We start from the raw sequence: 23,350 nt of genomic DNA on the forward strand, positions 1-23,350 counted from the left end.
CCAGTAGGTCCTGAGCTTTTTAAAGAATGATAATGAATTATTTTTTGATGCCTGTAAGTTTTGCAAAAAGTTAAAAATATTTATAATATGCAGTGCTGGTGATGATGCAGGGAAATGGGCATTTTCATATGGCATTGGTGGCTTTGTAATCAGTATGACCTTATTAGAGGGCATTACAGCAGTTGGTATCAAAATTTTGAATGTGCATACTTCTTGACCCCTTGATTTTATCCTAGAGCAGTGATTTTCAACTGGGGGCAATTTTACCTCCCCAGGGGACATTTGGCAATGTTTGTAGACTTCTTTGGTTGTCACAATTGGGAAGGGTGCTACTGGCATCTAGAAAGTAGAGGCCAGGGGTGCTGCTAAACATAATCCTAAAATGCACAGGGCACCCCCTTTGCTTCCAAAGAATTATCTGAACCAAAATGTTAGTAGTTCTGAGATTGAGAAACTCTGGTCTATAGAAGAAAACAAATCATGACAAAGAAAGAACAAGAAGCATTTCTAAAGAAAGGGACTTTGTTAACTTTTTCCTTGGTGAAGATACCCACCCTGTTCTTCAACAAAGAGCTTCATGATCTCAACATACCTTCCCTGAGAACATGGCCCCAATATATTAGTTCCACCTGTCCCCATAAGAGGGAAAGAGTGTTTGATTTGGTGATGGGGGCCCTTGGCCCCATTTGAGATTTTCCCCAATATCTCCCATAATCCACGTCCATTATCAGCTTTTCCCCTCACTCTTGCCTGTGGATCTGAAGTGGTTTGGTGTCTCTGGGTGTGGCGAGTGTTCACCTTGAGATCTTGGCTAACAGTGGAGAGGGGTCTCTTGGTCAACTTCACTTCCTTGTGTTTGTAGGAGAACCTGTCAGAAATCCGACAGGAGAATGTCAAGTTGACGCTAAATCAGTGGCTGGCCCGCTTGTCTGCCCATGCAGCAGCCTGGGTTGTCTCTACTGGTGTGGCTGTCGCCTGCTGTGTAGCTGTTTACTACCTGGCTGAGGACAACTCAGAGGTAACTCCAGAGAGGCTGGAGCACCAAGGTCCGGAGCAAAGAGAGCTAGGTGAAGGGGTGGGATGCTACAGGGGGAGAGTGGTGCAGAGGCTGCTACTCACATGGGGTCCATGGCCAGCAGCATTGGTGCCACCTGGAAACTTGTTAAAAATGCAGAATCTTGAGTCCTGCCCATAGACTCAGAATTGGCATTGTAAGAAGATCGCCAGGGGATGTGTGTGTACATGCTACAGTCAGAAGCTCTGGGCAAGGGGGCAGAGTGGAAACTTTGGCAGAAGACCTGGGATCAAGTTTTGGTTTCTTCCTCTGTTATTATATCCCTAAGGCCTTACTCAGAGCCCTGGCGGCGCAGTGGTTAAGAGCTCTGCTGCTAACCAAAAGGCTGGCAGTTCAAATCCATCAGCTGCTCCTTGGAAATCCTATGGGGCAGTCCTACTCTGTTCTATAGGGTCACTATGAGTCAGAATCAACTTGACAGCAATGGGTTTGGTTTTTTTTTTTTTTTTTGACATGCAGATAGGCAGTTTCAGTGCTGTGTGTGATAAGTGTACAGGGGAAGCCTGCAGGGTCAGGAGTACCCAACTCAGCCTAGGGAGGGTGGTGGTAGTGAGAGAAGGCTTCCTGGAGGAGGTGACTTCCATGCTGAGGTCTAGAGGAGGAGGAGTTTGCCAGATGCAGGGAAGTAATTGGAGAATGAACTGCATGTTTCCCATCTAGAGATGAGGAAAAGCATGGAGTGTTCAGTGAACTACAGACAACGTAGTGTTGCTGGTATGGGATACAGGTGGTTGTGGGATGCTGAGGTTAGAAAAGTGGGCAGGAGTCAGATCATAAAAGATCTAGCAGTCATGCCATGGAGGACAGATTTTACTTTGAGGTTAGTAGGAAGTCAGTAGGAGTCCCTGGGTGGTACAAACAGTTAAGCACCTGGCTACTAAAAGGTTGGAGATTCAAATCCACCCAGAGGCACCTCAGAAGAAAGGCCTGGTGATCTAATTCCAAAAGATCACAGCTAGTGGAAACCCTGGTGGCACAGTGGTTAAGTGCTACCGCTGCTGACCAAGCAGTCAGCAGTTCGAATCCGCAGGTGCTCCTTGGAAACTCTATGGGGCAGTTCTGCCCTGTCGTATAGGGTTGCTATGAGTTGGAATCGACTTGACAGCAGTGGGTTTGGTTTTTGGGTTTTATTGAAAACCCTACAGAGGATAGTTCTACTCTGGCACACCCGGGGTCACCATGATTTGGAATTAACTCAGTGGCATCTAGTTTGGTCTTTTGGTATGAAGCCATTAAAGAAAGTGACATAATCAGACTGACCTGCACCACAATTCTAGAAGCAGGCAAACTGGATCCAATTAGCTCTATTTTGCAGAGGAAAACAAGCTGAAGCCTAGAGAAAAAAACAGTACTTTGCCCAGGCCACTTAGCTACTTAATCTCAGAGCCTAAGTCATTAAACACACGCACGCGCGCACACACACACACACACACACACGCAGAGTAACATCCCTTCATCCATAAAGAGAAATGAAGTCCTGCTGCGTGCCACAACATGGAAAACCTTGATTGAAAATATCATGCTGAACGAAATAAGTCAGTAGCAAAATGACAAATAAACTGTATGCTCTCACTTATGTGAAACAAATATGTAGAAATTAAAGATTATTAGTAGAGGAAGAAACCAGAACTTGATCCCAGGTCTTCAGTCAAAGTTTCTACTTTCCCCACTTGCTCAGAGCTTCTGACTGCAGTGTGCGTGCTACACCACCAGGGCTCCATCTACATGTCTGTTTCTTCAAAAGTCTGTATCCCAGCACCTGGCCCAGTACCTGATACATAGTAGGTAGTCAACCAATGAGTGAATGAAGAATGAGAAGCTAGCCAGAAAATGGCTGCGGGATTATACAAACCTAGAGGCTTGCCATTAACCATATTAAGATCTACCCTGGAAGAGAGGTCGAGTCACAGTCCTCAGGGGCTTGGCATTGCCTGTCTTAGAAGTACGACAAGGCAGCTGTAAGTAGGAATAAAGAAATTTCTGAGTTCTTCACACTGAAGGTTTCCTCCATGCCCACCTGAAGTGAAGGGGGGCGGCTAAGGAGGAGTGGAGGTAGAAGTGGGATAAACCAAACCAACACCAAACCCTCTGGCTGTCAAGTAGATTATGACTCATAGCAACTGTTTTTGTTATCTGGTGCTGCTAATAACAGAAATACCCCAAGTGGATGGCTTTAACAAACAAAAGTTTATTCTCTCACAGTCTAGGAGGCTAGAAGTCCAAATTCAAGCCGCCAGCTCCAAGGGGAAGGCTTTCTCTCTCTGTCCGCTCTGGGGGAAGGTGCTTGTCATCAATCTTCCCTGGTTGAGGAGCTTCTCAGCACAGGGACCCCAGGTCCAAAGGACATGTTCTGCTCCTGGCACTGCTTTCTGGGTGGTGTGAGGGCCTCTTGTCTCTCTGCTTACTTCTCTCTTTTATATCTCAAAAGAGATTGATTTAAAACACAACCTAATCTTATAGATTGAGTCCTGCCTCATTAACAGAGCTGACTCTAATCCTCCTCATTAGCATCCTAAAGGTAGGATTTACAACACACAGGGAAATCACGTTAGATAGCAGAGTGGTGGACAATCACACAATACTGGAAATCATGGCCTAGTCAAGTTGACAGATGTTTTGGGGGGACACAATTCAATCTATGACAGTGGCCCTATAGGACAGAGTAGAACTCCCCCATAGGGTTTCCAAGGCTGTACTTTTTACAGAAGCAGATTGCCACATCTTTCTCCCTCAGAGCTGCTGGTGGGTTTCAGACCTTTTGGTTAGCAGCCGAGTGCTTAACCACTGTGCCACCAAGGCTCCTGAGAAGTGGAATAGTTTTCCTTTTTTAAGCATCTACTCTGTGCCAGGCAAGGCCAACCTTTCGCACAACACCAGGGATGGCCATTCAACTCCGCGTCTACAATTTAATGTAAATGGTGCTTCCAGTTGTACTGTTTGGCAGCCCTGGGGCCAGACCCTTGCCTTGGGTGATCTCATTTCATTCTTGCACAGTTCCTGTAGGCTATGTGATAATCTCCCCATTATGCAGATGGGAAAAGGAGACTCAGAGAAACTAAGCATCTAGCTCTAGGCTTTGCAGCTTTTAAGTGTGTGTGTGTAGGGGGAAGGGCAGTATTTGAACCCCAGCTACCCTGGCTTCAAAGACACAGCCTAGAGTGACGATGGTGCTTTCAGAACTACCCAGAGGTAGATGGAGCAGAGTCAGGGTGGGAGCCAACCCACTGGGAATCCCTTTCCATTGCACCAGGATGTCTAGCCAAGGCTTCACTCCCAACAGTTTGCCAAGTGCTGCAACCACCTGGAGGAAGGGGCACCCCTTCCTGCCTCACATACAGGGGCATGTGGGCTGGCGGAGGCCAGCCTGCCCCTCTTTGGTACTCAAGAACTGGCGAAGCCTGGTGGCAGTGAACTAGGCCACACAGGAGGGGGAGGAGAACTTCCGAGTTTATGGCTACCCTCGTGCTGTAGCTTTGGTGGACTCAGGCTTTTGCCCCAGCAGCAAGGAAGCCTATGCTCACTGCCCCAGACTTTGCAGTCAAGTCATGGAATGGCTGTTTGACCTGGGTTCAGATGTGCCACTCCCTCAATGGGTGACCCCGGGCAAGCCCCTTTGCCTCTCTGATCCTCAGTTTGCTCATCAGTGAAGTCTGTTAGCACCTGAAAGAAGCCCTGGTGGTGGCTCAGTAGTTAAGCCCTTGGCTGTTCACCAAAAGGTCCGCTGTTCGAACCCACTGGCCACTCTGCGGGAGAAAGATGTGGCAGTCTGCTTCTGGGAAGATTACAGCCTTGGACACCCCGTGGGGCAGTTCCGCTCTGTCCGATAGGGTCACTATGAGCCCAAATCAATTCAGCTGCGCACAACAGCGTTAGCACCCACCTGGCTGGGCTGCGGGGAGGATTAAGTGCAGTCATGTGGGCAGTGAGCGGCACAGGGTAAATGCCCAGCACACCAGGCCTTTCTCCTGAAGCACCGCTGGGTGGGTTTGAATCACCAGCCTTTAGGGTAAAAAAAAAAAAAACACCTCATTGCTGTCAATTCCCACTTATAGCGACCCTATAGGACAGATTAGAACTGCCCCCTAGCGTTTCCAAGGGGCAACTGGTGAATTCGCACGGCTGACCTTTTGGTTAGCAGCCTGAGCTTTTAACCACTGTGCCACCAGGGCTCCAAACCCAAAAAACCAAACCTGTTACCCTTAAGTTGATTCTGACTCATAGCAACCCTATAGAACAGAGTAGAACTGCCCTTTAGGGTTTCCAGGGAGTGGTAGGTGGATTTGAATTGCTGACCTTTTGGTTAGCAGCCGAGCTCTTAACCGCTGCAACCAAGCTCAAACCGACTGCACCACTGAGGCACCGCCAATAAAGGGTAGCTTAATAGTTAACCCTAGAGGAGCTGCTTCTGGGGTTTTCCCATGGTGGAGGTCTTCTGAGTGAGGTCGAGAGGGGTTCAGTGCACAGTTAGCATCTGGATTCTCCCCTTCCACCCTCTGTAGTTCCTGAAAAAGCACAAGAACCCTGGGGCGGTGCTGTTACTGCCGTTCGTAGTATCCTGCATCAACCTGGTCGTGCCACGCTTCTATTCCATGTTTGGGCTGGTGGAGAGGTACGAGATGCCACGGCATGAAGTCTACATCCTCCTGATCCGGTAGGTGTGCCCGTCCCGCCAAACACCCCTTGTTTCTACGAAGCGGCTGGAAGCTAGAAAGGGTTATGCCCAATATCAGAGTTCTCTTCTCCAGCAGGAATTTCAGGAGTAAAGTGTGTATGTGTGATATGGTAGCCTAGCCATAGAGCATGAGAGAACAGCTCTGAGAAACTACAGCAATTGAATACCTCTGCCTTTTGCTCACAGTAATGGCTTACCTTTCCCAGTGGCAACCAGCCCGAGGATTCCTAGCTTTTCTAGGAATCAGATGTGCAGCTGCTCAGGCAGTGCACTGCACGAAAGTTCTGGCTGGGGGGGTGTGTGGAGACTGAGATCCACCCAGTGTTGCCATTAGTCAGACCGTGAGCCCTGGTACCCACTGTATCAGCTGGGGGAAGGGGTGCATTTTTGTGATTTCTACAAAGGCACCGTATGCACTAGAAGTGGCTCCAGGGCTTTGGTAAACAAAGCACAAAACTACCCAAATTTTGTACTCACAGCCTTTTCCTGGCTAGTTCCTCCCTGTGGCGGTGTTTGTAACAATACTAGTGCCAGAACGGGTTGCTGTTGAGTCGACTCCGACTCATGGCAACCCCACGTGTGGCAGAGCAGAACTGTGCTCTATAGGGCTTTTTGTTGTTGTTGATAATATTTTATCGCGTTTGTGGTGAAGAGATACACAGCAGTTTAGATTCCCATTCAACAATTTCTACACAAGTTGTACAGTGACATTGGTTACATTATTCACAATGCATGAACATTCTCATTACTTCCGTCCTGGTTGTTCCATTTCCATTAATCTAGTTTCCCTCCCCCTTACATTCTCATTTTTGTTTTAAAGTAATCGTTGACAGTTCGGTCTCATATAGGTGATTTTTAAAAGGAGCATAGTACTTAAAGTGATATTCTTTTTTTTTTTTTTTAAGCATATTTGTTGCTTAGCTACAAGGTGACCTCAGGGGTTGGTGTTAGTTCAAGGTTTGAAGAGTATTTCAGGGCAATAGGCTCACGGAGTCTTCTAGTCTAGTCTCAACCAGTCCAGTAGGTCTGGTTTTTGTTTTTTTTTATTTTAAGAATTTGAGGTCCTGTTCCACATTTTTCTCCCATTCTATCAGGGTCCATCTATTGTGGCCCTGATTAGAACAGTAGGTAGTGGTGGCAGGCACCATCTAGTTCTTCTGGTTTCAGGGTAGATGGGACCATGGTCCGTTTAGACTATTTGTCCTGTAGGCTAGTTTCTTCTTTGAGCCTTTGGTTTGCTTCTTTCTCTTTTGCTCTGGATGAGTAGAGACCAATAGTTGTATCTTAGATGGTCCGCAGGGTTTCCAGTGGCTGATTTTTCAGAAGGAGATCTCTAGGCCTTTCTTTGAGTCACCTCTGGGTGGACTTGAACCTCCAGTCAAGTGCATGATCTATTTGTACCACCCAGGGATATCGTTCAGTAAAAGTAAACTAATGTATGAATCAGTAGATTTGGAGGGTCTTGGCTCCTTGGAAACTCTATGGGGCAGTTCTATTCTGTCCTATAGGGTCGCTGTGAGTCAGAATTGACTCGACGGCACTGGGTACTGGGTTTACTACTGGCTAGGCACTGAACAAGCGGTTGTGGATCTGGCATTGAAAAAGACCCATCCATTTCCTTCCTTCATGGAAGTTAAGAGTCTAGTACAGTGGTTCTCAACGTTGAGCATGCATGAGAATCATCTGGAGGGCTTATTCAAACACAGCTTGCTGGGTCCCACCCACAGAGTTTCTGATTCAGTAGGTCTGAGGTAGGTTCTGAGAATCTGCCTTTCTCACAAGTTTCTAGGTGATGCTGATGCTGCTGGTCTGGTGTCAGTGGTTTAGTGGCATATGATTCTTGGTACACCTATACCAGGGCCCCATTAAAATCAGCAGGTACCATCTAAGGCACAGTTGGTCTCTGTTCACCTGGAGCAACAGAGGAAGAAGGAGAGTCAGGAATAGAAGGAGGAAATGAAATGCATGGCTAATTGCCTCCATGAACAACTGCCTCCTTTACCATGAGACCAGAAGAGCTGGATAGTGCCTGGCTACCATTACTGAATAGTCTGTTCAAAGATTCTTTAGAAGATCCTTATCAAAAGTGGGAAAATGCAGAACAGAGTTTTAAATTCTCATGGACTTTAGACTTTCTGGAGCTATGGAGGGTGGATGAACCACTGAAACTATTGCCCTGAGATAATCTTTAAACCTTAAACCAAGAACATCCCCTGCAGTCTTTTTAAAACCAACCAATACTTTAGCTTAGCTAAAGAATGTCTGCCTTGAGCATTGTGCTTTTTCAGTGGGAGCAAATTGACAACAGCAACTCGAAAGATTAGATAGGAACACCTTAGGGGGCAGTGAGTTTATGTGAATGAGGGAGGAACAACTCAGAAAAGGAGGGTGAGAATGGTTGCACAACTCAAAGAATGTAATCAGTGTCACTGAATTGTACATGCGGAAACTGTTGAATCGCCGTATGTTTTACAGTGTATATTCTCAAAATAAATAAAATTAAAACAAAAACCCCAGCATGTATTGAATTAAGCAAAATGAAAAACCAAAAAACCAAACCCAGTGCCGTCGAGTCAATTCCAACTCCTAGCGACCCTATAGGACAGAGTAGAACTGCCCCATAGAGTTTCCAAGGCGTGCCTGGCGGATTCGAACTGCCAACCCTTTGGTTAGCAGCTGTTGCACTTAACCACTACGCCACCAGGGTTTCCTAAGCAAAGTGAGTGAGCATAAAATCCTCTTTACCTGGATAGAGTTGTAAAGCTTAAGCAGGACCATTCAGTGAAGTGCTTAATAGTGTATACTGTGCACTCAATTAATGTTAAGCCTGCTTATTACTATTACAGTGAGGAGTGAAATCAGATAGTTTGGAGATGCACCAAAAGAGGGTTTATCAGTCACAATAAATTAGGTTATGCTGTGGTAACAAACACCCCTCCCCTCAAATCTCAGTGGCCTGGAACTCAGTGACATGCTCATGCTACATGTCCATTGTGGATCAACAGTGCCTTTCTACTCGTACTAGCCTTTCAGGGATCCAGGCTGAGAGAGTAGCTACTCTCTGGAACGTTGCTGATTGTCATTCCAGAGGGAAGAGCTTGAGTGCTGGAGGGTCTCACACCAGCATTGAAATGCTCCAGCCTAGAAGTAACACACGTCACTTTTGCTCACAACTCATTTGCCAGAACTAGTGACATGGCCCATCCGACCACAGGATGGCAGGACTAGCGATCTTACCATGGGCTCAAAAGGAAATACGGGCATACAGCTCTAATGACTGCTGTGAGCGAGGGTAATGATAGTTGTTTTCTCTTCTGTTATTTAGAAACATCTTTCTGAAAATATCCATCGTTGGAATTCTGTGTTACTATTGGCTCAACATCGTGGCCCTGTCTGGTGAGGAGGTGAGATTTCCATTCTGTTCTGCCTTACATCCAGTTTCTTAGCCTGTTAGCACCAGGGAGGAAGTGAGTGTCTCAAGAGCCATCATGCCTCCTATTTGGCATTGAATCCCTTGTGGGAAGAGAACAGAAGCTAATTTGGAAGGCAACAAGGAGGGAGGAGAGTCTCCCCCACAAAAAAAAACAAAAAAACAAAAAAACACAGGTTCTAAAGACAGGCAGACTTGATTAGAAGACCAGCTGTGTCATCTACAGATGATCTAATCTCTTTTAGCTTCAGTTTTCTCATCTGTAGAATGGGGATAAACTACATCACATGTAGTCTAAGTACAGTGTCAGGCATATGTCGGGCCCTCAACAACAGATGGTAGTAATTTTGATACTAATCTGTCCAACCAGCCTTGGGATTTGGGAAGGATCCTTTTTGATCCTTGATGTTCCATTTTCTCCATAACCTACATGTGGTGGGCTTCACCAATCTGCAAACGTATGAGTGCTGGCAATAGCAATTATGTCCTAACTCTGATCATTTCTGGCCCTCCCCTAGTTGAGAACAGCTTCTCACTCTTCCTCTACCCCAGAGAGTCTTCCTCAGTTTTGTCTGGGAGCCCCTGAGGTGATGTCCTGTGTAGATGCAGGAACAGACCAGTCTTCCTGGTCTTATTAGGATGCTGTTCCCTGCTAATGGGGTCCTCGTGAAAATGGGACTCCACACCCCGAATTGCCCTTAGCTGTTGGTCATTCTGGATCCTCAGGGTACCCAGGCTGCCTTGTGGCTCAAAATGGAGTCAGGGGAATAGGGACCTCTCTCTACCTCTGTTACTCTTTGTCCCCGGGGCCCCAAAATAGCACTACTTGTGTCTAAAGTCAAACCATCTTACATGACATGGCACCCTCACCTTCCCTCCTTAGGTTCCAAACCAGTCCTCCAAGTTGGGCTGTTCAGAGCAGACCCCATGTTGTTCTTCCACATCTATCTGTTCATCTGTCCGTCTGTCAGTCCGTCCATCCATCCATCCATTATCCTTGTGCTGTGCACTCAAAACTTCCCTCTCCTCCTTTAGCCGAATCAAAAAGCTGCTGCTGGTCAGGGCTGTATTATCCAGTAAGCAAGGTAAGCACAGACTTACTTGTGCTTGCTTACTAATCTGTAGTGAACAATTTCACATAGAGATTAGTAAGTAAGCACAAGTAAGCCTGTGCTTACCTTGCTTATTGGGTCATCCACCCCTGTCAGAGACTGTAAATTTGAAAAGAGGCTTTGATTCTATAAGAAGGTGCTGTGGAGTTGGGAAAGAGACAGATGCCAGCCATACGTAGAAGCAGAATCTTTGATGTGGTGAAAAAATGTGAATTTGTTCATTAAAGATGATCTAGTAAACAAGGTAAGCACTGTGCTTACCTTGCCTGTTAGATAACCTGCCCCTGCTGTTGGTCCATCAGTTTACGGCGACAACTGCCTGCAAAAGTTACTGACCACCAGTTTCATAAACTGACTGATGCAAACTTCCAGTTTGTGCAAGCCAAGGCACCCTGCTTGCGAACCCAGAAAAGAAGACCCTGTATTGGCAAAAATGCACCATTAGGCTGAGTTCCTTAAACCAACAGATATGAATCAATTTTTAATCCTTAATCCTCTAGGCGACTTCCTTAATCCAACAGATATGAATTGATTTTTACCTAAGATCGATAAGCAAAAAGAGTGGAGGCGTTATTAACCATGGATGCCTTCTGTTTTCTGGAAGAAGCTCATTATCCCTGGCTGAGAATTGGGATCCAGAGGAGCTAGGACAGAGATGGAAAGTTTTGAGAGGAGAGATGGTGAGGTTTGGTGCATGTGGAAGACAGCCTTAATAGGGAGAAAGGGAGTGAACGCCCTTGAAAATAAAATCAGCCTAATGGTGCATTTTTGCCAAGAATGCCAGTCTTTTCTGGGTACACAAGCACTTGGTCTCATAGCCGCGTGCTAATGAGAATGGGCGGAGGTAACATCCCCATCTTGTATCCTGACTCTTGATTGCCTTCCAGTGTTGGGAAACTCTCGTTGGCCAGGAAATCTACCGGCTCCTTCTGATGGATTTCGTGTTCTCTTTGGCTGATTCCTTTCTGGGGGAGTTTCTGAGGAAGTAAGTAACTGTTGGGGGGCAGTAGTGGTTCAGTGGTAGCATTCTCGCCTTACACGCGGGCCAGTGTACTTTAAATGTAGTCCCTACCCGTCTGTCACTGGAGGCTTTGCATTTGCTGTGATGCTGAGCAGAAAACCCTGTGGGTCACCTTGGTCTGATCCACAACCCATCATGGGGATGATGCAGGACCAGGGACTGTTTTGTCCCATTGTGCACGGGGTCGCCATGAGTTGGGGGCAGCTAACAACAACAACAACAACAACGTATCTGTTTGTCAGTCTTGAGTAATAACTACCTGACTCCGTAACCACAGCCCGATTCTGGGCTAGGCAGGAAGTACAGACCCCTTACACGCTCAGAGGATGCATCGTTCCAAGTCTGCCTGTTGTCCCCTGGAGTATTGCTTCCGTCTGAATTAACTAAGATTCCACCTTGACCTACAGTCCTGTTGGCACAGTTCGTTTGGTTCAGTAGGCCCTTTACAACCTTCTCTTACAACAGTTCTGAAAATAATACACAGAAACTGAGGGCCATTTGAAATCCTATCCACCGTAGATATTTTAATCGTTGAGTGAATATCCTCCCAGATTTTTTTTCTATGCCTATGTGCACATACTGCTGTATGTGTGTGTGCTATATAATTTTTAAAAACCAAAGAATGGTCACAGTGTAGAATCACAGTGCGTTTATCTAACCTTATTACTATCCACTGGCATCTTTCCCTGTCAGTGCGTATAAACTTAGGTCATAGTTTTAATTTAATTTATATACTAGCTTTTATTTTAGACCTCGCCAAGTATAAGTGATAGAAATAAATTAGCCACTAATATTAAATGTTGAGGGACTGTCATCACTGACCTGTATGTGGTCCTCTGTTTACTTATTCATTTATTTTAATTTATTGTAATGTAGACATTTGCATATTTGTATGAGCTGTTGATTTAGGATCTAGGGATAAGGTGTGATTCTTCCCTCAGCGTGTAGGCTGAATGCCACATAGGCTGAATGCCATATAGACTGAATGCCACATAGGTTGAAAGCCACATTTCTCCACCCGGTTCTACCCAAACTCACTCTTATTCCAGCTTCTGTCCAGGGCCTGGACATAAAGGTGAAAAGTTTTTCTGATGATGACTCCTCTGTATAAAGAAAGCGGTGTGGCCTCAGCTCTCCGCAGGGTAAACGGAGACCTTTGCTTCCCTCTTGTGGATTTAGAAAATAGGGAAACACTATTGATCTGGATTTAAAAAAAAAACAAACCCCTTTGCCATTGAGTCATTCCGACTTACGGCAACCCTATAGGACAGGGTAGAACTGCCCTATAAAGTTTCCAAGGAGTAGTTGGTGGATTCGAACTACTAACCTTTTGATTAGCAGCCAACCTCTTAACCACTATGCCACCAGGGCTTCTTAATCTGGATTTGTCGTTGTTGTTAGGTGCCGTCGAGTTGGTTCTAACCCATAGTGACCCTACAGGACAGAGTAGAACTGCCCCCATAGAGTTTGCAAGGAGTGGCTGATGGATTCAAACTCCTGACCTTTTGGTTAGCAGCCGAACTCTTAACCATTGACAGCAGTATCCAAAAACTTAAGCAATTTTGGGTTTATTTGGGTTGGAGGGTGTTGAGTTCCTATGGCCCGTGAGAAAAAAGGTTTAATAAGCAAAGAATGGTATAAACAAGATAATCGTTGTTGTTTACTGCTATCTTGTCAGTTTTCAACTCATAGTGACCCCCTGTGACAGAATAGAACTGCCCCATACAGTTTCCGAGGCTGTAATCTTTATGGGAGCGTATCGCCAGGTCTTTCTCCCGAGGAGCCTCTAAACCCACTGTTGTCGAGTCAATTCTGACTCACAGTGACCCTGTAGGACAGAGTAGAACTGCCCCATAGGGTTTCCAAGGCTGTAAATCTTTATGGAAGCAGATTGCCACATCTCTGTCCTGTGGAGTGCTGGTGGCTTTGAACTGCTGACTTTTATCAGTTAGCAGATAACTGCCTACCCACTCTTCCACCAGGGCTTCTTTCTCCCTCAGAGCCCTTGGGTGGGCGCAAACCGCCAATTTTCTGTTAGCAAACGATTGCGTAACCATTGTGCCACCAGGACTGCTAAACAAGATAATATGTGTGCTGGCTGAAATAATTCGGTTTAAAAATGTTCTCTGGGTTTCTTTAAATCATTCTAGCAGCACCCCATTTGAATGCATTGTATTAATTCCATTTTCCCTCAATTTTTATAACAAACCTCTTGTTCATTGTGTACTTATTTCCACTAACATCAGAGGAATGAAATTATTTCTTCAAAAACATGCTTATACTTAGAACTTAAAAAAAAAAAAAATTGGCGAGGGAATTTACAACTTTCTTCCCAACTAGTGAGGGTCTCCTTAATTGATCGACATAGTCCTTGGGGGAATCTTTTGAAGGACGAAATTGATGGTTTGGGTAGTAAACTCAGCACATTTTTGCAGAATCATTGGGATGAAACTTATCACAAGCCTTGGCTTACAGGAGTTTGACATCGCCAGAAACGTCCTGGAGCTGATCTATGCACAAACCCTGGTGTGGTAAGTCTGTGGTTCCCACCTGACTTGGGGACTTGGAGTTTCATTGGCGAGGCCCCAGCATCTGCTGTTGTTTTTAAATCTGTGCAGCCAGTCTGAGAATGTGAATGTAGATCCAGACTATTCTTTTCCTTTATGAAATCTTGAGGACTTCAGACAAGATCCCATAGAGCAGGGATTAGCCTGCGGATGTGTTTTGCTGACTCCCCAGAGTGCTTTTCCTGAAAATTTAACCGCCAATATTAAAAGACCAGGAGGGTTTACATAACATTTTAAAATTCCTGGCTTCTTTTGAATAAAGGAAAGGTCTGTCCCGTCTTCCTTCGTAGTAGTAATTGGCTGGGCCTTGACCTGGGCGAGGGTCCCCAAACCAATGGCCATTGTGTCGACTTCGGCTCATGGCAATCCCACGTGCATCAGAGTAGAACTGTGCTGCATAGGGTTTTCAATGGCTGATTTTTGGGAAGAAGATCTCCAGGCCTTTCTTCTGTAGTGCCTCTGGGTGGACCTGAATTGCCAATCTTTCAGTTAGTAGCTGAGTGCGTTAATCACTTGCGCCACCTGGGGACACTGGGTGTCTTCAGTTTGCCCTGTCCCTCACCTTGAACCTTTGCCTCACCAGCATAGATTTGCCAGTTCTCATCACCCTTATGGTGTTAGTTTTCTTACAGTAGAAAACATTGCTTCGCATTTCTGTCCCAAGAGAAGAGGGAAAATACAGAAAGGCAGAGAGGGCTGTGTGTTTCTTATTCTTGGCCTGCTTCACTCATTGATGTATTGTCCGGTGGGGCCTCTATAGCTATTAAACATTTTAAAAAGTCAGATTCTGACTCTTGGCAACCCCATGTGTTATAGAATAGAACTGCTCCGTAGGGTTTCTTGGCTATAATCTTTCCGGAAGCAGGTCATGAGGCCTTTCTTCCGTGGTGCCACTGGATGAGTTCGAACCACCAACATTTAGGTTGGTAGTTGGATACAAACTGCATCACCCAGGGACCTTCTTATTTAACAGATATTAATAGATACTCCATGCTGACTTTGTGCCAGGTGTCTTTAATTCCAAAGCCCAAGCCCTCATTCTGTGACCATTTGACTGAAGGTGCCAAAAAGAACTGTGAGCAGTGAGGGGGGAAAACTACCAACAGAGACGGCTGGAGTTATGTTTGTGCCTTTAAGGGTTTTGTTGATAAACCGTGAATAAGCACAATCAGAAACACAAATCTTTTCCATTTTCTGTAGCAATTAGATTTAGCCTCTGTGAGTTTTAGGAGAATATTGCCTTTGATGGTGAGTTTTCAAAGAAGGTGATACAGCAATGCAAAGGGGAATGATGGTAGAGGCGAGGGGAGGAAAACCTGCCCATTTTTTGGCATATCTATATATCACCTGGAAAACCCTGGTGGCGTAGTGGTTAAGTGCTACGGCTGCTAACCAAAAGGTCAGCAGTTCGAATCCATGAGGCACTCCTTGGAAACTCTGTGGGGCAGTTCTACTCTGTCCTATAGGGTTGCTATGAGTTGGAATTGACTCGGTGGCAGTGAGTGGTGGGCTTTATCACCTGAGGAGTCCCTGGGTGGTACAAACACCTCTAGGCTACTAACTAGGGGTTGTAGGTTTAAGCCCACTCAGAGGCACCTTGGAAGACAGGCCTGGTGATCTCCCAAGGGAAAATCATCCATCAAAAACCCTATGAAACACCACTCTACTTTTGACACACATGGGGCCGCCATGAATTGGAGTTGACTTGATAGCAGATCTTTTTTTTTTTTTTATGTATCACCTATAGTGTTATTTAATTAATATTTTGTTTTAAGTTGTCTGTCACTTTTTTTGGAGTGCCTGGGTGGCACAAATGGTTAAGCCCTTGACTATTAACCAAAAGGTTGGCAGTTTGAGTCCACCCAGAGGTGCCTCAGAAGAAAGGCCTGGTGACATGCTTCCAAAAGGTCACAGCCTTGAAAACCCTATGGAGTGGTTGTTCTACTCCGTATATATGGGGTGGCCATGAGTTGGAATTGACTCCGTGGCAACTGGTTTGGTTTTTGGTTTGCCACGTTTTTACTTAAATTTTTTAAGTCATCTTTTTTTTGCAGTCACAAATGAATTGTAAAATCAAGTGTCATTTGACATAAATTGGAAATAACTGGGAAAATAAAGGCAATTGTATTTTTAAAAAGCCAGTAAATTTAGCCAGGTGCTGCTGCCTGTCGAAGCTCTCAGGCTAAAGCCTACTTGCTTTTCAAAATGGGAGTCTGGTAAAAATAAATAAATAAATAAATAAAAAAGCAAGTTGGCAAGTGTGAGGAGTTAAAGACAATCTAGTACCAAAGGAAGATTTTCTTCTTTGGGTCCTCAGAAGCATGGAAGAGGGTTGAAGAGGGAACGCCTTTCTCACTTGTAACTCAGTGCAGTTAAATGCCTTGTCCCTGTAGGGCCTCAGACCTTCGTGAATAGCACAGGGTGAGGGGTCAGAGAAAGGAGGGACATGTCCCCCACTTCGGGATATGCCAGATTAGGGCATACTGGAGGTCATCTGCTGGTTCAGTGACTGCGTTCTCTGCAAAGCCATTTTTGGGAAGAGAGCATCTGTGGATGCTGGGTGTGGCCGGAAATTGCCTGCTTAGCTGTGATGGAAGCCATCTCTTCCCCTTCTTTCCAAACCCTCGTATCTGAGTCCCACCTCTCACGTGTCCTCTGGTCTCTGACATTCACCCTCTCTCTCTTGCAGGATTGGAATCTTCTTCTGCCCTCTTCTGCCCTTCATCCAAACGATTGCTCTTTTCATCATGTTTTATGTCAAAAATGTGCGTCCATCCGAAGTGGGACCCAACCAGCTTCACGGAGCCACATGTGACCTGGGGAGGGCCTGGGAGGGACCTGTGGGGGTGGGGGCAGCAGATGGGAGATGGGCTGCTTCTCTCCTCAGATCAGCCTGATGATGAATTTCCAGCCTCCGAGCAAAGCCTGGCGGGCCTCACAGATGATGACTTTCTTCATCTTATTGCTCTTTTTCCCATCCTTTGCCGGAGTCCTGTGCACCCTGGCCATCACCATCTGGAGGTAGGAGATGGGGCCTTAAGGTGATGTTTTAGAGATGGGTGGGTGAGTTACCAACAGACAGTAAAACCAAGAGGAGACTATATCCTAGCATGGGCGTCACACATCAGGGTGCCACAGTAAGGAACCAGCAGCTTCCTTGCTTGTGCCATGTGTTAAGCTTCCTGAAAGGGGCATAGGCCAGTTCCTTGACATGGAGAACAGAACTTTACTCAAGCTAACGGAAAGGTCCTGTCTGATCTGGCTCCCTCCTATGTTCTCCAACCTCCTCTAACTTTGGCTCCTCTGTCCTCCAGCCCAAATGCTCTTGTTCCATTCTGGGGTCCCAGCAAGCTCCTCCCCACATGGTCCTTTGTTTGGATGTCCTCCCCACTCCCTTGCATGGCTGTCTTCTTCCCATCCTCTGGTTCTCAGCTTGAATGTCATCTCTAAGACATGCCCTTCCTTGACCATCCTGTCTGCAGACCATCCTCATCCTTCCTTCTCTTAGGGCTCTGCTTCCTTTCTTCGTTCCATTGTTTATAGTCAGAAATGGTTAACACTTTGTTTGTTTCATTGTTTACTCATCAGTTATGCTCCTTCTCTACTAAACTGTAAGCCCAAGAGGGCAGGACCATGTCTGTTTGTTTACTATGGGACCCCCCGGGCCTGCCTAGCACAGTGCCTGGTAGAAGTTCAATGAACCTTTGTAGAGTTGTAGAACGAATGAACAAAGGAAATAAGGGAGTTGATTTTTAGGATGCATATGGCACTGGAACCATCAGGAACTGAAGGAGCTTCAGGACAGGCTCTTCTGCTTCACCATGTCCTACTTTTTACATCTCCTCTCCTTTTTCTCTTCTAACCAGTTTCCTGCTGCACTCTAGTTTCTGCTCATTGATAACAACTGCCTATATATGGCCATCATTGTTACGGCTTCAGTTTCTATAGCTGACAGACTTCTGTCTTCATATTTCTTAATTCAAGTTTCCAAGAAGGGAATGATTGGCCCAGTTTGTTGGTTCAAGCCAGGATACCATATAGGTCACTGCCTGGCCTTTGTGTTGGCCACCATTGGATCAGATGATACCCCTGGTCTAATCAGCTAGTCCTCAGAGTACAGGTCCTAAGTACAAAACACCTCAGCTGAGGCTGTGAGCTAGAAAAGGGCAGTGGGTGGAACAGGCAAGAATTGCCACTTCCAGGTCAGGAGTCGAGGAAGGACACCCTGATTCTAGAATAAACAATACCTGAGCCTCATGCCAGAGTTGAGTTTCTGTCCTGTGTTTTACCAGATTGAAGCCTTCAGCTGATTGTGGCCCATTTCGAGGTCTGCCTTACTTCATTCACTCCATCTACAGCTGGATCGATACCCTAAATAGCAAACCTGGCTACGTTTGGGTTGTTTGGATCTACCGGAACCTCATTGAAAGCGTGCACTTCTTTTTCATCCTCACCCTCATTGTGTTGTAAGTGGAACTTGGCAGGGGATGGGGAGAGTGGGTGGGTGGTAGGGGGCAGGGGATGCAGAAGCAGCTGGGTGGGGGTCCAGGTGGGGACGGGGACACTTCATGACTGTCAGATGGACAGCCCACGGGATGGAGAAGCAGAGGGCTCTGGCAGAGTTCAAGACTGTGGATGATCCAGATTCTACTCGGAAATGGGTGGGTAAAACCTGGTGGTATAGTGGTTAGGGGCTACAGTTGCTAACCAAAAGTCCGCAGTTTGAATCCACCAGGCGCTCCTTGGAAACTCTATGGGACAGTTCTACTGTGCCCTATAGGGTCACTATGAGTCTGAATCGACTCAATGGCAACAAGTTAGGTGTTTTTTTTTTTTTTTTTTGTCTAGTTTCTTTGCCTGTTTTATGAAAAAAGCAATACCTATTGACTCTCTTAAGTGATGATACCAAACCCACTGCCATCGAGTAAATTCTGACTCATAGCGACCTTATAGAACAGAGTAGAATGGCCCCATAGGGTTTCCAAGGAGCACCTGGTGGATTTGAACTGCGGACCTTTTGGTAAGCAGCTATACCTCTTAACCACTACACCACCAGGGTTTCCTAAGAGATGATATGAGAATAAAATGAAAAAAGGGCTATGAGAATGCTTAGGAAAATTATATGTGTGGCTCTGAGACTGTTAGCTGTCTGAGATGTTAGGATGATTTGGGCATTACTGATATGTGGTGGGTATGGGGATATGTAGGATATTGTATTTACCTTTGAATTTTTGTCAACCAAAGCACCGCTGACGTAATGACAGCTTTTTGGGGAAATCAGAAACATTCAATGTATACATCAATTGTAAGATATGTTATTTTAAATATATTAACCTGTGTATGGAAGGGGGGGCACATCATACGAAACAGTAGGTTCCATTAAAAGCCAGGCCAGATTAAACAGAGTACACATTTAATTATAAAGATTGGCATAATAATAATAATAAAACCTTTTATTATTATTTTCTCCTCTGATTTGGTCTCTATCCTTGTTGGCACGACAGATTTTCTTTGGTAGTAGTAGTCCAGGTTCCAGCAGGAGGCTGATGGCTCACTTAAAGGGTTTAACTGAAGAAAGTTTCATGAAAATATTTACAAAGGTATGGGCAGGTTAAAAGAACCGGCAGGGAAGGTGAAGTACCGTGTGGGGAGCCACAGTGGGAAGCTGCTATGGGCCCCTTGGCCTGAAGGGACAAGGCGAGGGAGTGGTGTTAGCAGAGACTGGAAATTGCTGGGGCATGGAGCAGGGGCTGCCTGACAGGAACTGTTGGCAAAGAGGACAGCTACTTGCAGAACAGGGAGGGGGTAAGGGAAAATAATGCCTCTTGCCTCCAATGGCTGAACCCAACTGGAAGCCAAAGGGTAAGGAAGCTTGGCTGATGTGATCACTTGATGGAGATAAGGAGTATGGATATATGTTTGGGAGAGAGTTCCAGGCAGAGACCATAAAGTCTAAGAGCCCTAACACAGGAGCAAGCCTAGCACATTCGAGGCCAGTGAGGATGCCAGCGCTACTAGAGCAAGGTGAACTTGGAGAAGGGGATAGGGTGAGTTACAGATGTAAGGCAGGGGTTGAGGGGCAAATTATTTAGGCCTTAGGGTCCATTCTGAGGACTTTGGCTTCTACTTGGAGTAAACTGTTGCAGGATTTTGAGCAAAGGAGTGGCATAATCTGACAGGTTTCAAAAGAATCACTCAGGCTACCGTGATGAAAGATGACTGTAGATGGGGCAAGAGAGCAAGCACGGCGTTTTAATCCTAGTGCTTTGGATGAGATATGGTAAGGCCAGAGGCAGATTAAGAAAGAGAGACCTAGAAAGTTTTAAAGGTTTTACTATATTCACCATTCCCTGGGGAGAACACAGCATGCCCCTTGGGGCCACTCAGGGGTTATACTGGAGACAGGGTAAAAAGCTGTACTTGTTGGAGAAGGCTTATGTATGGCAAACAGAGTGGGTGGGGCATAGAAGCTGTCCCTACTTGTTTGGTATCTGACCCTGATGCAGAGTCGGGCGGGTGCATAGTGGCTCACACCAGTAAGGGGAGTGGTTGGAGAACGGATTTAATCAATTGTTCAAGAAGGGGAACACACTGGCCTCTAGCTGGGACCTCAAAACTGGGTCAAGACAGCATTTGTGATATTACAAAGGGTGGCTCAGTATTCTCGCCTTCCATGCAGAGACCTGGGTTCAATTTCTGGCCAATGCACCTCATGTGCAGGTCACCACCTGTCTGTCAGTGGAGGCTTGGATGTTGCTAGGACACTGAACAGGTTTTAGTGGAGCTTCCAGACTAACATAGACTAGGAAGAAAGGCCTGGTGATCTACTTGCGAAAACCAGCCAGTGAAAACCTTATGGACTGCATGGGGTGGCCATGAGTAGGGGTCCAACTAACTTGACAGCAGCCAACAACATGCATTACACAGACAGACGCCGAATATTCAGGGAAGAATCTTTTCTGGCCTCTTCCTAGTGGTTGCTGACAATACTTAGCATTCCTGGACTTGCAGCTGCAACAGTCCAGTTTCTGCCTGTGTTGTCACATGGCCTCTGTGTGTCTGTGTCTCCGTGTGTCCTCTCCTCTTCTTGTGAGGACACCAGTCATATTGGATTTAGGGCCATCCTAATCTTGTATGACCTCATCTTAACCTAACTAGTTATATATGCAAAGACCCTATTTCCAAATAAGTTCATATTTTGAGGTTCTGGGTGGACATGAATTTTGGAGGAACACTATTCAACCCAATACAGGAGGCTTTTGCAATAACCCAGGTGTGGCTTGTACCAGGGTGGTAGTAGTGGAAGAGGTGAGAAGTGATCAGATTCTGGATATATTTTGAAGGTAAGTTAGCGTGATTTCCTGAAGAATTGGTTGTGAGGTATGAGAGGTGGCATCAGGGAGGATGGCCAGATTTTTTACCAGAGTACCTGGGAGAATGCAATCACCATTATCTGAACCCAAGAAGATAGCAGGTGGGGCAAGAGCTGCTGTGGACATGCTAAGTTTGAGATGTCTGTCAGACATCCAAGTAAAGGTATGGAGATAGTTGTCTATAAGAATCTGGAGGTCAGGGAAGAGGTACAGGCTGGAGATAAAAATTTGGGACTTATCAGCATAAGGATGGTATTTAAAGCCACAAGACAGGATGAGATCACCAAGGAGGAGAGTGTGTAGATAAAGAGGCCCAAGTACTGAACGCGTTCAAATCAAAAAGTGAGCCAGTTTAAGGAAAAATATTAAGTAAAGTACAAGTGATAAAACGATAAGGCAAAAATGATGACAGTGGTTCTCCAAAAACTATTGTTTGGGAAAAGCTGCTCTAGGAAAAATTCTTGCGTGTGATGGGCCATTGGACTAGATGCCCTCTGAAGTCTGGTGCAGTTCAGAGGGCCATGGGAGACTTTTTTGTTGTTGAAAATACACAGCAAAATATACACCAATTGAACCGTTTCTACATGTACAATTCAGTGACATTGATTATATTCTTTGAGTTGTGCAACCATTCTCATCCTCCTTTTCTGAATTGCTCCTCCTCCATTAACACAAACTCACTGTCCCTGAGGTTCCTATCTAGTGTTTTGAGTATCTGTTGTCAGTTTGATCCCATATAGATGGTTCTTTAAAAGAAGACAGTGCTCAAGGCGGACATTCTTCACTAGTTAAGCTAAACTATTGTTTGGTTTTAAGAAGGCTTTAGGGGATATTTCTGGCTTAAGGTTTAAAGGTTATCTCAGGGCAGTTAGTTTCAGGGGTTCCTCCAGCCTCCCTGGCTCCAGAAAGTCTGGAGTCTGTGAGAATTTGAAATTCTATCTGCATTTTCCCCTTTTTGATCAGGATTCCTCTATGAAATCTTTGATCAAAATGTTCAGTAATGGTAGCCGGGTACCATTTGGTTCTTCTGGTCTCATGGCAAAGGAAACAGTTGTTCGTGGAGGCAATTAGCCACAGATTTCATGGGCTACGTTTAATGCACCTGGTATTATACTGGGTGAGTCACAGGCACAACTGGGGCCATAACTCAGGTGTCTCCACTCATAGGAGTAGTTCCTACATCAGAATTATCCAGAGAGTTTTTTCAAAAGCATGAATTTCCCACCTCCACTCCCTAAAGCTTTGGATACAGTGGTAGGTCCATTCCTAGGATCAAAGAATCTTTATAATAAGTTCCTCCAAGTGACTCTGAGGTCCTAATGGACTAGTGTTTGGAAACTTCTGTAAATATTGATCATCATCATGGGAGAGTTTCCCAAACTTTGGTCATGTTTCTGGGATATGTGTTCTGCTATATCTGTAGCCTTGGTGTTCTGTCATGACCATTGCTGTGAGTTTGGTGTTTCTTTCACCAGATCACACAAATTATTTATGAGACGTGAAGCCATGTTTTTCTATGTGTATCACTGTTGGGAAATATAATGATTCTTCCATCCCTTCTCCCTGAACTAATTGGTTTCTTACTCTCATAAGCTCCCTTCGTTAGGTGGTAACCATGGAGACATCTCTAGGCATGGATGGTTGGTGTGTTCCATCTCTCTCTGAAGCCCACCTCCTTGGTAGTTTCCCTTGGCTGGCCTCTTTCCTATGTTAGGTGTCACCTAGACAGCCAGAACTGAGTAGTGCACTGCACCTGATGTTAGACAAATAATCCATTAATCTGTTGACCACAGTTGATCTACATAATACACCCATCCCTGAGGAAGTTAAGGTGGTATTATTCCCATCTTACAGAAGGAAACCAAAGTCCTACCTCTTGTAAATGGTGGCCCAGGTCTGACTGACCCCATGCCCTGGTGATCTTTACAGTACATTAGTGCTGCCTCTTAGTAGTAGCTCAGGAGTTGGATGGCTGTTTTCCTGGAATTTACCATGTTAGAAAAACCCAGAATAACACTTATTTTTGCCTTAGTAGCTCCCAGTTTAAGTATACCAGGAGAGACAGAGCTGGATTTACATGAAAGCAAAGGAATCCTAAAT

The 23,350-nt window shown here is 45.5% G+C and overlaps 1 protein-coding gene across 6 annotated transcripts in view; it reads left to right on the forward strand.

The window, feature by feature from the left end:
* Nucleotides 1–23,350, forward strand: part of TMC5 (transmembrane channel like 5) — a 98,548-nt gene that overhangs the window by 68,800 nt on the left and 6,398 nt on the right. For all 6 annotated transcript variants that reach the window (XM_049904204.1, XM_049904201.1, XM_049904205.1 and 3 more), the window contains 8 exons: nt 863–1,018; nt 5,575–5,726; nt 9,073–9,151; nt 11,177–11,274; nt 13,746–13,841; nt 16,567–16,642; nt 16,765–16,898; nt 18,170–18,343. In XM_049904204.1, coding sequence (XP_049760161.1) covers nt 863–1,018; nt 5,575–5,726; nt 9,073–9,151; nt 11,177–11,274; nt 13,746–13,841; nt 16,567–16,642; nt 16,765–16,898; nt 18,170–18,343 — 965 coding nt within the window. The remainder of the gene's footprint in view (nt 1–862; nt 1,019–5,574; nt 5,727–9,072; nt 9,152–11,176; nt 11,275–13,745; nt 13,842–16,566; nt 16,643–16,764; nt 16,899–18,169; nt 18,344–23,350) is intronic.

Source organism: Elephas maximus, chromosome 12, assembly GCF_024166365.1.
Source record: "Elephas maximus indicus isolate mEleMax1 chromosome 12, mEleMax1 primary haplotype, whole genome shotgun sequence".
Taxonomy (NCBI): domain Eukaryota; kingdom Metazoa; phylum Chordata; class Mammalia; order Proboscidea; family Elephantidae; genus Elephas; species Elephas maximus.